Source organism: Benincasa hispida, chromosome 11, assembly GCF_009727055.1.
Source record: "Benincasa hispida cultivar B227 chromosome 11, ASM972705v1, whole genome shotgun sequence".
Classification (NCBI taxonomy): domain Eukaryota; kingdom Viridiplantae; phylum Streptophyta; class Magnoliopsida; order Cucurbitales; family Cucurbitaceae; genus Benincasa; species Benincasa hispida.
In genome coordinates, this window is record NC_052359.1 from 30791282 (window position 1) to 30809168 (window position 17887).

The window sequence follows — 17887 nt, forward strand, 5'->3', positions numbered from 1 at the left end:
GACATACAAGTGGATCTTGTTTAAACAAATAACCTAGACGGTCAGTAGTAGATGGATAAGGGTGGCTACCTTATCCTGTAACACTATGGATACGACATGCTTTGTAGATGTTACAAGTGTTGTAAAGTGCTACAAATGATCTAATTTTGATCATTCATGTGGAGAAAATATTGTTACTTTAATCAATTTTGATAAAATTAACTTTGAGAGACTAATTAAGATCAAAATTAAAATTTGACAATTGAAAGTATAGGAACTAAAATTGAACAAACTTTAAAATATGAAGATCCAAATATTTAATTAAAAGATTGAACCCTTAAACTTATATACATTTTTCTTATGCATTAAGTGATTAAAATTGACGCCAAACATGTGTATTGCTAGTAGGGGTGTTCGTGGATTCAGTTGGGTTGGGTTCAGTTGGGCTAAAACACTTCTTAGACCCAACCTAATTATTCGAGTTGTAAATTTTTTCAACCCAAACAACTCAGCTTATTAAATAATGAACCCAACAATGAAATATTTGGGTTGGGTTGGGTTGGTTCGTTAGCTCGAGGCATTATTTAAATTTTTGTTTTAAAAAGAAGTAACATATGTTAATATGTAAAAGAATTTGTTAAATTATTTTTACATATTGAAATAAGATTAACAAATAAGTTTTAATTTTATTATGAAAAACTTGTTTTCATAGTGTTAAAAAATTATTTTAAATAATTGATGGATAATAAATCATCTACAAATATTTCTAAATAAGTAAAATAAAATAAATATGTATAAATAATTTTATTGGAAGTAAAACAATATACTTTTAATATTAATAATAAATTTGGTTTAGTTCGGATTGACTCGAGTTATTTTTGGTGAACCTATGATCCGACCCGACCCAACCCAATCCATAAAGTTTCATTTATTTGAATCTAACAAATTGTACAGGATGGGTTAGGTTGATCAAGTTTTTTGAACACCCTAATATTGTAGATGAAAATGGGCAAGCAAAGTAATATCGGAAAACCGGTCGAACTGAGGGTGGGTGGGCGGTTTATTGTCAAATTCGATTGACGATCAATTTTGTTGAGTAAAAAAACCCAGTTGGTTGGGCGGTCAAGAAACAAGCCAAATCTTAACCAAATGAACTCGACCGAAACTAATAACATTATTAAAAATATATATTATATCATACTATATACCCAATAATTTTTAGAAGTAAAACGTACATAGATGAGATGGAATGGTGGGAAATTAGCGATCTCAAGTTGGCACCTCATTAATGCTAAAATTCATAGGCAATGGCGGTTTCCTCCCAGAAAAAAAAAAAAAAAAAAAAAAAAAAACACTTTGGATCATGATTGTAATGTAATGTAATAAAAAGATCTATGTTTAAATTGAGCGTTTTGAGTCCGATTAGTTTTCAATCTAACTCTCTTTCTCATCATTTTCATGTTTCATGATTTCATTTTTATTCCGTCTTCAATCACTCAAGTTTTTCAACACTTCTTTGATTTCCAATAATCCTGATTACATTTCAACTTCCTAAACATATTCTTTGATTTTATAAAACAACTACATTCTATCTCTTCTATCCTCTCCCAACTCCGAAGAAAAAAACCCACTCAATTTTCCATTATTTCTCTTCTTTCCCCTCTCTCTCTCTTCTTTCCCACGTAAATTTTATTCTCTTTTTCCATTGCATCATTTTTCTTCTCCATTTTTGCTTACTTTTTTTCTTCTCAATATCCATGATTTTGTTTTCTTCTTTCTCTCTTATTTTTCTTTACATGTTTTTTTCCTTTCTCAGTTTGTCAAAATTTCTCTATCTTCATTTTTTTTTCATTTTCCCTTCTTCTCTTTTCTTTTTTTCTCCTCTCATTTTATCAAACATACAAAATCAATAATATCGCTCTCGTGATCAGTCAGCCAGTGCCTTGAATGTCCCTGTAAACTGTCAGAACCAACCAATGAAAATCGAGTCGTCGAGGGTCCACGACAATTTTTGTCCAAAATCGACCCCTTGCCCCATGATCACTCCTTCAAATAGTTTGAAAGTTCAATTTTTATCAATAATGTTCGTGAGTCCAATTTCAAGTTGGAGAGTCTATTTTTAACATTTGCAAGTTTAAAAGTATAATTCCAACTATCACCGTACGTATTTTTTTTTTGCAATATGCTATTCCGTGTTTTTTCTTTTTTTTCTTGTTTTTAGATAAAGATTTTTTTGGTCAACATTGTGAGAATCTGGTCAACCCAATCAAAGAATACTGAAAGAGAAGGCATAGGCTTATACATTTGTACAAGTCAAGAAACCATTTTCTTTTCTTTATTCACATTCAAATCTGACTGCAAATTTATTGCTTCCCCATATTTTCTCATCCACAAACTCCCAATTTCCAATTCATTTTCACTTAATCAGATCAAAACCCACTTCATTTTCTGCTTAATTTTCAATACTTTCCTTTTGAAGATCAAAATTCCTCACCTGCTCCTCGTTTTCTTCTGATTCTGTTTTTCAGATTCAAAGAGAATGATCGGCGTCGATTCTCATCATCACTCCCAATCAGATGAAGATTGTAGAAATGAAGATGGAATCTCAAGCTTGGTGAAATCAGCAGCAAGAAAAGAGAAATCTGAGTTTAGTTTGGGTGTTATTTCGTCGTCGTCGTCTTCTTCTTCTTCATCATCATCATCATCATCAAGCTCTGATGAGTCTACTCCTAGTTCCATTTTAGATTCGTCCCCAAATTTCATGAAGACCACTACTAGCTCAGAAGCGAGAAGGAACTACGATCAGGTCTGTCTCAGATTTCGAATTATTGTTTCTCAAGTAATTGCAATTGGTAGTAGTAGTGGATATTGTAGTAAGATTTTTAAATCTACTGGTTGGAACAGAAATCACTGGCAAATCGCTCTGCTTCAAAGCCTTCGAGAACTTTGGCGAGAATGTCGAGTTCTAGATTCAAAAGAACATTGATCAGAAAAGCTTCCGATGAGCGAGAATTGCAATTTCCAGTAAGTTCCGGCAAATCTAAATTGGAGAATCAGAATAATGGGCAAAAAATTAGGGATGTTTCTTCAGTTTATTCAAAATCAAATTCGATGATCTCGGGGATAATGTTAACTAGAAAGCCATCACTAAAACCTGTGAGGAAGTTAGCGAAATTGGCTGCTTCCAAATCTAAAAAATGTTCCAATATGGAAATATCTGAGTTACATCCAGAATCTTGTGTTGAAAAGGCTACTTGTTCTTCGGCCTTCAAGGGTTCTAAGTTTCCTGATAACATTGAGCTCCAGCCAGGAGAAGAGAAAGAATCTGAAAAACTTGCAGTAAAGAAGATTTGTCCTTATAGTTATTGTTCCCTCCATGGTCATTCTCATGGAAATGCCCTTCCATTGAAGCGTTTCAAGTCCATAAGGAAACGTGCTTTGAGAGCTAACAAGAACAAGAGTGAGAGTGAACCGCCTTTTCGAGCCAAACAATCTGGAAATAGGAAGAAAGATATTCGAGCAAGCAAAATGGTCAACAGAGAAGGATCAATAGCTAATGAGATGATGAATACAGGCATGTCAGTATCCGTTGCAGAGGAAGAATCTGATCTTAGTGTTCTTAGGGAAATCAATACAGGAAAATTATCCAATACGAAAGACAAATGTAAATTAGATACGGGTGAATGCAACTTGAAGGACCGTTTGGGCTCTTCTGCTTTTGGTTATGAGCAAATGGAACATCAGAGGGAAGCTGATGAAAATCTAAAGGAAGATTTGGCAGTGGAAATCGATTGTCTATCGCGTACGAGCTCCAGCTCTAGCATCAGCTTAAATATTACAGCAGAAGTGCAGGAGATAAATCCAAAGTACATCAGAATGTGGCAGTTGGTATATAAGAATGTAGTGGACAGCGAATCCGATAATCTTGGTAATGAACTACCTATTCTTCAGGTGAAGGAAACATCAAAGGAAGTTGACAACAAATTGCTTGTTGATACCAACTCCAGCTCCTTTAAGCTTGTCTCCAATGTCAATCAGGAACGATCAGATGCATCTCCTGATGCAGCAGCCTACAGAAAACTCGAGCTCTTCAAGAACGAAGCTGTTAAGCTAGTGCAAGAAGCTTTTGATAGAATCCTTCTCCCAGAGATTCAAGAACAATCATCTCTTCCTCGTGACGAGAATTCAGAAGAGAAGCTGTCGGAAACGGTTCCAGCTGAAGTTAGAGGATCAAACCTTTTACTGTCTTCTTCCAGTACTCATTCTTCAGGAGAGGTCCTTGCACAAGATGTCGAAGAAACGGGAGCTAAAGTTGAGAATGCAATATCTATGGAGAAAAAGAAAACAATGCCAATTGAGAATAGGAACCAATCAGTACCTAAGAGATGGAGTAACTTGAAAAAGCTAATCCTTCTCAAGAGATTTGTCAAGGCTTTGGAGAAGGTGAAAAAGATTAACCCACAGAAGCCACGTTATCTACCTCTCAAGCTTGACTCAGAAGGAGAGAAGGTTCATCTTCAACGTCAAACGACTGAAGAAAGGAAAAACAGTGAGGAATGGATGCTTGATTATGCATTACAACAGGTTATCTCAAAATTACAACCAGCTCAGAAGAAGAGAGTTTCTCTGCTTGTAGAAGCTTTTGAAACAGTTCTTCCAGTGCCTGGAGTTGAGGCTCACATCAAGACCAAAGTAGCTTCTGATGGAACCGATAGAGAAAGTGAACTTCAAAACAATGCTAATAATTCCTTTCTTGGGAATATTTTGAACATGAAGAATATTGTCAAAGTGTCTGCAGGCCAAGCAAACAATGTTACCAAGATAGAAAACTGGAATTCGATGATGCTCTCTAATAAAAATGAAGCGAACTTAGAACATCTTGAGAAACCAGAACAAGATCAAGCTGTTCATGCAGTAGAAAAAGAGGTCACTGTAAAAGGATCCTATCCCGAGTCGGTCGATATATGCTTGCCAGAGGTCAAAGATGCCATCTTAGACAGTGAGACCTCCAAGAAGCCAAAAGATTCTAGCTATCAAGAAGTTTCAGTGAATGGAAAACTTCTAAAGATTTCTAAAGAGGTAATTTCACGTTTAAACACTGAACTACTTCATAATGAAAATTCGGAGCCTGATAAAAAACTATCCAAAAATGTTAGTTCGGTCAGTGTAACTGGTGAAGTATCGGATACATTCAAAAGCCTTTCTTCAGAAGAATATAAGACATCAGCAGCAGCTAGAAGCCTCACTTCCAAAGAACACGAGAAATCAATTGAAGTCGATAATTTTGGAAGTTCCACCTCAGCCTATGAACTACTGGAAAAAACAAGGGCGGCTATATTCGATAGAAGTCGAACAGCTCATTCAGAACCCAGTTCCGCACAAGCAAGATATGTTCCTCCAGAGCAAATCAATACTGCTTCTGGCGTTGGTGAAGCAAATGAAACACGGTTCGAGGGAAAGCAAAATGCAAGCATGTGGTTCTTGATATACAAGCACATGGCTTCAAGCATTGATGCTGAAGATTCTTCGAAGCCTCTGGTCAGTGAGGAGTCTGGCAAAGATGAAAAGGAACTTTCTTCAAGAAAACAAAATATGGAAATGGAAAACAGGTTTGTGAATGATCCAGATGTGGAACTCCAATGCATTGAAGCCGTAAAGCTTGTAAATGAAGCAATTGACGAAATTCCTCTTCCAGAAACACCTAACGATGGATCATGCTCCGCCAACTTGATTAGAGACCAAGCATTATTCCTAGAAGAGAAACGAGATGCCTCTGAGATAACAGACGGGAAAGGAGAATTATGTAATACTACTGATTCTAATATTGAAGAAGGATCGGCGAAGTCTGTCGATTTAAATAGCCAGGAGGATGAAAAAGAGCCAAAGTTGGGAAGCAAACACAATCAGCAAGTTCTAAAGAATTGGAGCAATCTGAAAAAAGTGATTCTTTTGAAGAGATTTGTCAAAGCAATAGAGAAAGTAAAGAAATTCAACCCAAGAAAACCAAATTTTTTGCCTTTGGTGCAAGATGCAGAATCAGAAAAAGTTCAACTGAGGCATCAAGACACAGAAGATAGAAAGAATGCAGAGGAATGGATGCTTGATTACGCACTTCAGCAGGCTGTGGCCAAACTGACTCCTGCTCGTAAGCGAAAAGTCGAGTTGCTCGTACAAGCTTTCGAGACGGTTAATCCAACAATCAGTAAGTGACAATAACCTTAGGATCAATTCTGCATTGCACTCATTTGCACATTTTTTTATGCTGCATCTTGTAAGACCAAAGATCTTCTCGATCTTTTTTCCTTTTAGTTCTTTTATTGTATATTATTTTTTTTCTTTTTGGTCTGCTGGAGAAAAGAGTTACTTCCATGATTTCTTGTGATTTTCAAACGTTTGAAGTGTTGGATTGTGAATATGAAGGGTAGCGTAAATGCTTGTAGATGCACAAGCTGAGTTGTCTGTTTCACTGTCTTGATCATTCTTTGCTTGTTGTAAAAGCTTAAAAATTATTAAGGAAAAAGAGCAATATTTTACTTTGACCTTGATTTGCATCACCAGGGTGTGTGGATCGTAGTCTAGGCCTTATAGTTTGTAACCTTCATTGAGACCCCCTTTTTTTGGGTGGAGAAGAGACCACAACTAGCCTAAGGCTATTGACATGAATAATCATATTTGTCCATTTATAAATATCTAACCAAAAAATTTCTAACCCTATAAGGGTTGGCAACGGGCGGGGCCGGGGATGTACTCCCCGTCACCATGGGGATTTTTAATCCCGTCCTCTCTCTATTCTCCGTTTTGAGGAGTCAGGGTCACGGTCGGGGAATCTCCATTTAGGGATCGGGTCCCCACAGGGAAAAATTCCCACCCATTAGTTTTTCTTTTTAATTTTTTTTATTTAAAATCAATAATTTCTTGTATTTCTATTTAAATGATACATTTTTTAGGTAACAAGTTAGTACTATTATTGTTTTATTTATTTAATTTAATAATAAAAAAATATTTTAACATTTCTTTATTTTAAAATTTAATAAAAAGTTAAAAGTTAATTATATTATGAAAAAAAAATTAAAAGAATTAAAAAAAATAAAAACAATAGCTTTTTAATATATATATATATATAATATATATAATATATTATTCAGGGCAGGGACGGGGTGGGATATGCTCCCCATCCCCGATCAAATCGGAGATTACCACCCCGATTGGCGGGGGTATCTGTGGAGAATTTTGCCAATAGAATATGGTAATAACTCCTCCACATACTAAAGAACCAGTAGTTTGAAAGACATATTAAGGAAATCAACTAAATATATTTTGAAATTGTATGTTATTTTTACTTCATATGTCAACTGGATGATTGCTCAAGCTGTGCAATATCTTCTTTTTTTTTTTTTTTTTTTTTCTTTCTTTTATCATTTTTGAATCGGTTAAAAATCACTTTTAGTCACTAAATTTTTCATAAAAGTAACAATTTAGTCCTTGAACTTTAGTTTATAATAATTTAGTCCCTGAACTTTCAATATTGCAACAATTTAGTCCCTAAACTTTACTAACAATTTAGTCATTGTACTTTTAAATTTGTACAATTTAGCCCCTACTCTAGAAATTATCTGTCTCTAGCACGACCACTTGATGAAATGGGGAGGGAAGTGGGACAAATGGCCGAGACTACTGGAAGGATTCCTCTTTGGATAATAGATACTGTAACTGGTATTCCTGTGATCTAAGTTGAAAGGGGCGTGCTATAGAGTAAAGTTGCTGGGCAGGCGGAAGCTGCGCGAGGTAGCGAATGCTTAGCTTGAGCCTGAAGTTTGAGTAGTGTGGGAAGCTCCTTTCCGTATTCCGTCTTCCTGCCGGCTAGCAAGACTGAAAAATAGGTATAAGCTTCTTTTTGACATCTTATTGCTTCGGAAGGGGAGTCAAAATCTCATCTTTTCCCTCCCGCTCTTCCTATCGGTCGAGCTCTACTCAATTACATCGAGCCTCCATCGATAGCGGCCATGAGCGCAAGGCATTTGGATGTCCAGTTTTCGAAACGGAGAGCGAGGCTTGAACCAAGCTCTTAGGATTGAAAACCTTCTAGGAAATCAAATAGGGAAGGCAGGACGAGCAGACTCACCTGTCGAACTAGGAGGAGCTAGAAGGTACGAGCATGACTGTGAAGGGAGAAAATTGACTGATTCACCAAGCTAGGTCAAGTAGTTCCTAAAATCTATTGTAAAGTAGAGAAGGAAAGGCATTGATGATGGATTCTCTAGCGGCTCCCTCTGAGCACGGTATTCTATCTTATTTTCACAGCTTGAGAAAAATAGAAGACCCGATACGATATAGGGGCATCGAAAGCTGCTAGTAGTTGCATACACGGAGGGACCTTCCACAATGAGTGATACATGAACAACCAAAAAGATGTAGGCCTCAAAGGAATAGCACGTTTGTGATCTAGTTCCTACTTAACGCACTCCAAGTGTAGTTGCTATTGGTGCTATCGGTACTGCTCTCGTTATCATCGACAGATATGCTTTTCTATTAGCGGGGGTCTTTCTCTACTGCTGTAGCTAACGTTCTTTACCTGCTATTGGAGCCATCATCACTGGGGCATTCGTTAAGGTCTCCTTGATTTTCGCAAAGGCTTGTTGATTCACCAAATAACTAAGAAATTTCCCTGATTGATGTTACTTCGAAGGCTCACGATACTATACCTAGGGGCTTCATCTTCAAGTGAGATTTTCTTGATCTTTCAAGAACCCTTTGTAGAGCTTCGGTCTAATTAGTCTTACCGAAGATGGTAGACTCCTTCTAATGTAAACAGAATAGCATCCTTCCATCTAGATGTGTATAAGAAAGATGGTAGACTCCTTCTAATGTAAACAGAATAGCATCCTTCCTCTTTTGACCGATAGGCATCTTTCTACGGTACCGGAGTATCTGTTGCTGTACGTTCTTTAGTATCCCATTTTCTTTATGTTGGAAAAAGTACACCATCCTTTATCAAAAAGTCCCGCTACTGACACTTGAAAAAGCTGCTATCAAGTTCTCGTCGCTTCGGTGCTCTAGAAATTAGAGTTAAGATTTAATAGGATTTCTTGCATAAACAAACCGATAAACTAATTAAAGACTCAATATTTTGATAAAATACAAAGCCTACATCATAAAATAATAAAAATTAACACCTAATTTTGATAAAAGTTAGGGACTAAATTATTATGAATTTAGAAGTACAAGGACTAAATTATTACATACTACAGTTCAGAGACTAAATTGTTATGAAATTGAAAGTAAAGAGGCTAAATCGATACAAATTAAAGTTCAAGGATTAAATAGTTACTTTCATGAAAGTTTAGGGTCCAAAAGTGTTTTTAAACTTTTTTTTTTTTTTTTTTAATTTGTGCCTGCTTTATGTATATAAAAAGCATAAATTTCCTAAAAAAATAATTTCAAACTAATCATATAATTAAAATAGTTTTATTCTTTATTAGAAAATAAATCAATCAATAGTCAGTAGTGTCAATAATATATGAGGGAAGTGGAATGTCACCGTCGTATTTGTTGTATATAATTTATTAGAAAAATGGAACATTCAAGTCAGTCAAAATATACCTTACGCCAAGTGATGCTATCATTATTAATATATGATAAATACAATTCAAAGTTTCAAACAAAAAAGAAACGAATTATTGACTTAGTGTTTATTAATTGAGTTTATGTGTATAATGCTACCAATATATTACAATATTTATAGTTAAGAACAAATCAATGGATATAAAATATACAATTGACATCCTGGGTTAAATCAGTCAACAGGAAGAAAATGAATATAAAGAAATTAGGTACCATATCTATAAAAGAAAAAAAGTAGGAAAATTTATGTTTTGGGTCAGTAGCATTTTGGTCAATAGTTTTTAACTCAACATTTTAATGTTTGAAGTTTGAGTTTAGTAGCACTTTAGTTCTTTTGGTTAGAAGTTGACATTACACTTTATTTTTATTAATTTTTAACACAATTTTTTATTCTTGTTCTCTCCGTGATAGAGATGACCATTCCATTAGGGATACGATAGACATAAATATCCTTTACGCGATGTGATGCGTTATGAAATATATTAGTACAATTTTATAAATTTGTGGGAACATATCATTAATTATAGAAGGCGTATGCAAGGGTTATTAGTATTAAAAAAAAAAACTCGTTTTTTGTTCCCTTTATTTTCTCTCTTTACTTTCCTCTTATTTTATTTTATTTTCTTTTTTTTTCCTCTTTTCTTTTTCCTTCCCACATTTAGAAAAAAATAAAGAAATAAAGAAAATCAAATCAAATCAAATCAAAGGGAAGTAAAGAAAATAAACGGTAGAGGGTTGGAAGGAGGGAAAAAGAGAATAGTTAAAATTATAATAAAAAGGCTAAATGACATAAAATGCCCCTAACCTTTGTATTTTATGTCAAAAATATCCCTAAATTTTAAAAAAATTTAAAAATATCCTTAAATTTTGAAAAATAGCTTTAAAAAAAAACTCTTACTATTAGTTTTGTATGAAAACCTTAAGTTTTGTTTCAAAAATACCTCTAAAGTTTCAAAAGTATTAAAAAATACCCTTTTAACTTCAAAAAAGTTCAAAAGTATCTTCATCATTTTTATATGAACAGAAGTCATAATACATCATTGCAAAAATTTAAAAAAAAAAAAAAGTTTAAAAATGCTCATACCGTTAATATGGTGATCAATTTGTTTCAAGTTTTCTTGATTTAAAAAAATAATTTTAAAACAAATTATATAGAAATACTTTTTTTTCATATAGACTCTCATTTTTCTCTTATTATTCAATTCTTAGTTTACATCAATTTTCTCAATAATCAAAATGAAAACCAAAAATCCTACAAAATCTCACAAAATTTCAAAGTCAAAATCTCCCCTTAAAACATAACAAAATGCTAATGATAAATAGTCAATTAAAAAAATGTAATGGCTATTAACACAGCTAATTTTATATTGATGAAAAGATGGAAAATAAAGAAATAGGACGGTACTAACAGTGTTCATAGTAAGAGTATATTTGAATTTTTTTAAAAAAAAAATTAAGAGTATTTTTTTAACTTTTAGAAGTTTAGGGGTATTTTTTATTTAAAAAAAACTAACCGTTTCCATCCAAAACTAATAATTACAGTATTTTTGAACTCATATTACAAGTTTAAGGGTATTTCTTGCATAAAATATAAAGTTTAGAGACATTTTGTATAATTTAACCTGATAAAAATAAAGATTTGTAATCGTGTCAACTTCTTTTTAGTAATTAATAAAATACTAGTGTAGAGACCAAAATGCTAAAGAAATCAAACTTCTATGGTTTAAATGTTGAGTTTGAAAAACCAATAATTAATAAATAAAAGGGAAATTGTAATGGATGGCAAAATAGATTAGGGAAATTGCGAATGTATATTTGAGATTTGTCATTTTGCAGATATAGCAAAATATTTAAATTACAATTTTTTTTTCTATAATCCAACTTTTACCTTTTTTAACAAAAAACATCGCTCTTCTTCCTAATTTTTCTCAGCATTTTCTCTCCTATCAATTTCTTTTATTTTCTTTTTTGCATGATTCTCCTAAAAAATTTGATATTGCGCATTTCTTGTTTTGAATTCTGTGTTGGCAACTATATTTTATTTTCAAGAACTGTGGCCTGAGCTTCAGCTTCAATGTGAAACTCAGATTTTTATTTTTCTTACTTAAGCAAGTGATAAAAGGAATTAACTAAGTGAAAGTTAAATCCTAAGTTAAGAGAAAGGAAATTTCTAAGTGTTAAGTAGATTTTCCTTGAATAAATTAAGTTGAGCTTTAATTAGTAAAATTGTGATGAAGTTTGTATAATGAGTAGGTTGATGAGAAAGTTAGTGTGAAATGGTGAAGAAGGAATGGGGATTTGAAAGAGAAAAATATGGACATTGAGTTTGGGAAATTTGGGAAAAATTGGCTATGGAAAATTTATGTGAAATGCTTTATGGATGAAGAAAGGATTGAAGAAAGGATTGAAGAACTGAGAAAAATATGGGAAATTATTTTGGGAAAAATCTAGAAAAAACGTGTAGAAGTTGCACGGAGACAAACAATTCGCAGTAGCTAAGAGCGAGATCGTTGAGAGCGAGATCATTGAGATCGAGATCAGTGAGATCATTGAGAGCAAGATTTTGAGCTAGAAAGATTGGAGAGAATAGTTGGAGAGAAAGATTGGAGGGAAAGCTGGAAAGAGCGAGAGTAGAGAGAGCGAGATTTTGAGCCAGAAAGTTGGAGAGAGCGAGAGTTTAAGCGAGAAAGTTGAAGAGAGCGAGATTTTGAGCGAGAAAGTGGGAGAGAGCGAGAGCAGCCTGTGCCTGTCAGCAACGCCTTGTCCGGTGCTGCATTCGAACGTCACGCCTCGCCTATGCAATGAACGGCCGAGCAAGCTTCTGGGCGATGTATTTGGACGCGTTGGGGTGGATTATGCATTTAAAAACCCTAATTTGAATACAAACAAAGCTTGAAGACGTAAGGGCAAACGTCAATTAAAATCTAGGTATCCGATTAAGAGAAATTCTTAAACCCTAAGAAATTGTGTTGGATGCGTTTGGGAAGAACACATTAAACCAAGGTGAAGTCAGCTTACGTTGATAAAAGGAAGATTAAACATTTGGCCATGCAGCCAAGTAGGTGCTGTCAATCCCACAAGCAATTTGAACACCTATAAATAGGGAGTTGGGATTTCATTTTCAAATCACACAAAAATCATAAATTTCGTAGAGAAAGTAGATGGCTGTGAGGGTTCAGAGAAATGTGTCAACTTTGGACGAGGGGATCTTCCAATTTACTCGTGCGTTTGGAGTGATTCCAAATCCATCTGAAAGCTCTGGAAGTCTAGTTTTCAGAGTAGGACTTCCGGAGGAAAAAGCTCAAAGGAACTGGGCTGAAGGTTGAGAAGAATGCAGAAGGGTCAGACTGTCAGATCAGTTTGGGCTAGTCTTGAAGATTTTGAAATTCCGGCCAAACCACGAGGAATTCTGAGTTGAAAGTTTAGGTAAGATTCCTAAGACATTGTAGAATAAGTTTATAGAAAGAAGTATTTCCAAATAAGGTTCGTAACTATGAGTAATCTAAGTTGTAAGTTGAATCTGGATTTTAGGGGTGAAAAAGGGACCCGAGGAGCTACTAGAGTGAAAAGTTCCTAAGAGTTCGAGGTGAGTGGCTAAAATATTTTCGAACTAAAATGTTTTTAAGCTATTTTGGATTACAACATTTACAAAAAGCATATTTGCGAAAATAATTCTCATGCCTACTAGTTTTATAAAGTGGTTTCTAAGCAAGTTTGAATTGTGATTTGAACGCATGCATATTGTTGAAAAACTATTTACATATGTTGATTTTATCCAGCATGCGTTATCATCTTTAAAGCCATGTTGCATATGTGTTATACTGTACATGCTTTAAAGAGAAAAGTTGTTTATAAATAGTTTTGGTAAAATGCAATGCCGAAGTACAAGGAGAAGGCAACCATCCAACTAGATACTGAAGTAGAAAGAGAAGTTATCTATTGGTACTGAAGTACGTTTGAGAAGGTACCAAGCCAACGGGATACCGAAGTACGTTGGAGAAGGTATCCTAGTAGATCGATACTGAAGTATAAGGAGAAGGTATCTGAGCAGTAGTACCTAATGTGGCCATAGGTGAATAAAGTCAGAGATTGAGCAAAAGGGTTTTCTCTGGACTAGTAGTTGGTGTTGGGATTATTTTACCAGTTATAAAGTACTTTGATTTAAGAAATGATTTTACTGTTTTATGTTTAAAACAACTTTATATACATTACGCTTGGATATTGTTCATGCTGCATTAAATTATATTTCAGATAAAACTATCTTCTGAAATTATGCATGAGAATTTACTATGTTTTCTCGGTCACTCACTAGGCGTAAGCTCACCCCGTTTTCAAATGTTTTCATTTTTCCCCCCCACAGGTAGCGGTCAAATCCTCTGAAGACAGCTCAGTATATGCTCTGCCACTAAAGGACGAAAAGACTTGTAACCGTTTGCTAGGTGGTTACTGTTAATATTGTACACATGTTACTATTGTTCATATAGGGACTAGAGTTTGTGGGTTTTGGGACTTGTAAATCTAATGTTGTAAATACTCTAAACATATTAAGTTTCTAAGTTAATAAATTGTGGGCCTACAGCCGTCCTGTTGCATATAATTTGTATTTGGTATCAAAATTATTCCATAAGAATTTTTAGGTAGTAAGTGTCAGCCTAAGGGTTGATAACTGCTGCAGTCACGCCCTTCTCTAGGCTAAGAGGGTGATCTGGGGCGGGGTGTGACATTCAACTTTTTTTTATTTTTCATTTTTAGCTTAATTCACCTTGTATTTCAGTTTGGTTTGTGTAAAATAATTTTTTTCTTATTATTTTCTTTCTTTAAAGGATGTATATCAATATTAGTATATCAATCTTCATCTATTATTCAAAGAGATAAGTGATGTACTTAAATATGTTGCATATTAAATGTATATTGATATACTTAATATAAAGTATTTATAATTCATTTGTAACATATAATATTATTCCTCAAATCTAATAGCAACTAAAGTCGATAACATCCTAAGTGGATTGGCAGTATAGAAGTGCATATCAATATAAAGTATATCAATGTCAAGTATATCAACAATATATTAATCAAGTGTATCAGCAGTATAAGCATATGTATCATTATAAACTATATCAATAATATATCACTTAAGTATATCAATAATATAAACATATGTATCATTTTAAAGTACATCAACAATAATATCAATCAATTGTACTAGCATTATGAACGAGGGTATCATAATAAAGTATATGAACAGTATATCACTAAAGTTTATTAGTAGTATTATTATAAAGTATATCAATAATATATTAATTAGGTTGTATCAGTAACATAAATGAATGTACCACGAGGCGGGGATGCAAATTCAACAATTTTAAAATAACGAATAATCTAGAGTTGTCCACGGAGTGGGGATGCCATTCCGTTATTATTATTGTTTTTTTTTTGGTAAAAAACCAATTAATTTAAATCACTAATGTGAACAATTTTTAATTAAATAATTAACTTTATCACTAAATTGTTTATTATGGTTAGTTTTATATGACAATTTGAATTTAAAGATAGTTTTATATGACAACTTGAATTTAAAGATAAATTACTCAAATTGTGCCTTAAAAAAGCTAATTAACTTTTTTTAGTAGAAATAAATAAATATAAATCAAATTATTCACATATATAATCGAAATTTAAACATTCAATTTAAACATATTCATTATTTTTCCAATAAATAATCAAATTTGAAATTTAAATGTAATATTTATATAATAATAATAATAACATAATATTAGATAAATATACTAAATAATAAATGAAATACGAGGCCGGGGCCGGGGACGGGGAATCTGTTGAGCTCACGGGAAATTTGTTTCCCCATTTGGGGTGGGCCCCGTCCCCCTAGGGAAATTAGACATCATAACCTGTTGGACAATTTATAGTTTTAGGGTAAAAATCACTTTTAGTCCCTAAACTTTCGTATAAGTAACAATTTAATCTTTAAACTTTAGTTTGTAATGATTTAGTCCCTGAACATTCAATTTTGTAACAATTTAGTCCTTACAGTTTCAAATTTGTAACAATTTAATCCCTTTTGTAGAAATTAATATTAAGATTTAATGAGAATTCATGCATAAATAAACCAATAAACTACTTAGAGACTCAATATTTTTATTAAAAACAAAGTTTATATCATAAAATAATAAAAACTAACATCAAATTTTGATAAATTCTTTTACGTTAGGGACTAAATTGTTACAAATTAAAAGTACGAAGATTAAATTGTTACATATAAAGTTTATGGACCAAATTGTTACAAAAATAAAAATATAGGGACTAAGTCGAAACAAAAATAAAAAATCAAATGATTATCGGAGTCTAAAATGGTTACCAAATAGGCCCTAAACTATTAAATGAAGGTCCCGTTTTTGTAATAGTTGATTAAAATGGAGCCATCAAACTAAATTTAGTTTGATTTGGTTTGTCAATTTGGTCTCAGGTTATTGTTATGAGTATAGAAAACCTCCTGGTTTAGATGATCCTTGGGCCATAAAAGCTTTTAATTCAAGAAATGAAATGAGGAAGTTTTTGGAAAATATAAAATGTTGTTTAGAATATAACATAAATGAATTAATTACTATTATTACTTAATTCAAATTTCAACTTAATATTAACTTCAAAATTTTTCTTTAAATATATTACCACACATATTTGTAATAACTTTGTCACTAAAATGCCTGTAGGTAGTGTATGAGTCTTATGAAAGCAATGACAGAAAACTAAGAATTAATTCCTTGAAGTAAGGATTTGATATCTTTTTAGGTATTGTAATTAAAGTGTGGAGTGGGAGAATCGAATCTCAGACCTCGAAGACGATAGTACAAGTACTATATCAGTTGAGCTATGCTCTTATTATATTTGATATCTATTGTAGAGGTTACTTGAGAGATGGTGATGGGTCACTTTCCATTTCATCTTGGAAAAATAAAGATGAGAACAAGATTTGAATTGATTTAAGGTGGCAAACCCGATGAACCTTTCTCAGCAGCTATTAACATCTGGAGCAATAAGACAAAAGACAATCACCAAAGCGGGTAAATGTAATGTAGGACCTCAAAAATTAAAACATGATACTGAAACATCACTGTGAACCTTGGGGAGGTCCCGTTCGATGTCCACAAGGAGCAGCGTTAATTTGGAATTTAAAGTTGAATGAACATGTTCTATGTATCACTACTGGTCTCAATCCTCTACACAAATCTAAGACATGATCTACACCATCGAACAACCCATGATCAAAGGCCAATGTGAGGGTAAGAAACTTTTTCCTCTTCCTTATTCTCTCACTCTTTACGTCGCCTCTTCTTCTCCGATCTCTTTCTGCTGCACATTTTCTTCTTCTTCTCCAATACGGTGAGTTCATACGAACAATTCCGACACAGCCAACTCCGATGAACAACAGCAAGAGCGAGAGAGAGAAAATTAATTTTGTGAGTGAGGAAAGGAAGAATGATACCGACGAGCGAGAGACGGGCGAGGGTGAGGACGAGAGCGAGACCGACGAGAAGGCGAAGAAGACGACTCATTATTCCATGGATGTTTGCAAATGGATCATCAGCAAGTGGGAGAACGAGAGCAAAAGTAAAAATGAGAGTGAGCGAGAGTGATTGCTTTTCCACGTGAATATATTTTAGTAATTTTACTCGAATTTGACGTCAGTAAATGGTCATTTAACATTTTTTTTCAAAAATTGGATTATCTGATATTTTTGACCCAATTTTTGGATAATCCATATAAGGGGAGTGCATTAACAAGTTGTTATTGGGATGGGGTTGGTTAGCCTTAGTTCTGCATACTTTCCTTGAGTCGGTATGAATATTGATATATACCACTAATATTTTATGAATGTTTATTTATTAATAATGCACTTGATATATTGATAATATACTTAAAATACCTTCATGATTTGATATATTATTAATATACCTAATTTTGATATATGTGAAAACTTGAAATAATTAAAAAAAAATAAATCAGATTTTTAATGTTCTCATATGTGCAAAAGCCAAAAATTGTTGCTATATTTGTAAATATGACATATTTTAGCAACCCAGCACCCAGGAAAAAAATCACAACATTATTGTCATAACACCATCTTACTCCACTGCACATTTTTTTAATTTAAGTATCAATAATCCAAATCTCTAACATCAACCATATACCTTATATTAAGTTAAACTCAAATACTCTAGAAACCAAGGATAATAAATACTGACCAAAAATATGATTTCCTTTTCAAAGA

The 17887-nt window shown here is 33.3% G+C and overlaps 1 protein-coding gene across 1 annotated transcript; it reads left to right on the forward strand.

The window, feature by feature from the left end:
- Positions 1 to 2287: 2287 nt before the first annotated feature.
- Positions 2288 to 6518, forward strand: LOC120090310 (calmodulin binding protein PICBP-like). The gene is made up of 2 exons (XM_039047885.1): positions 2288 to 2785; positions 2884 to 6518. The coding sequence occupies exons 1-2, from the start codon at positions 2519 to 2521 to the stop codon at positions 6187 to 6189; spliced, it is 3573 nt and encodes a 1190-aa protein (XP_038903813.1). The 5' UTR covers positions 2288 to 2518; the 3' UTR covers positions 6190 to 6518.
- Positions 6519 to 17887: the final 11369 nt, after the last annotated feature.

Bases quoted from the DNA above. Each gene is read 5' to 3' on its own strand.
- LOC120090310 (XM_039047885.1), top strand. From the start codon at position 2,519: ATGATCGGCGTCGATTCTCATCATCACTCCCAATCAGATGAAGATTGT. The intron at 2,786-2,883 runs GTCTGTCTCAGA...TGGTTGGAACAG, and splicing joins CGAGAAGGAACTACGATCAG to AAATCACTGGCAAATCGCTC.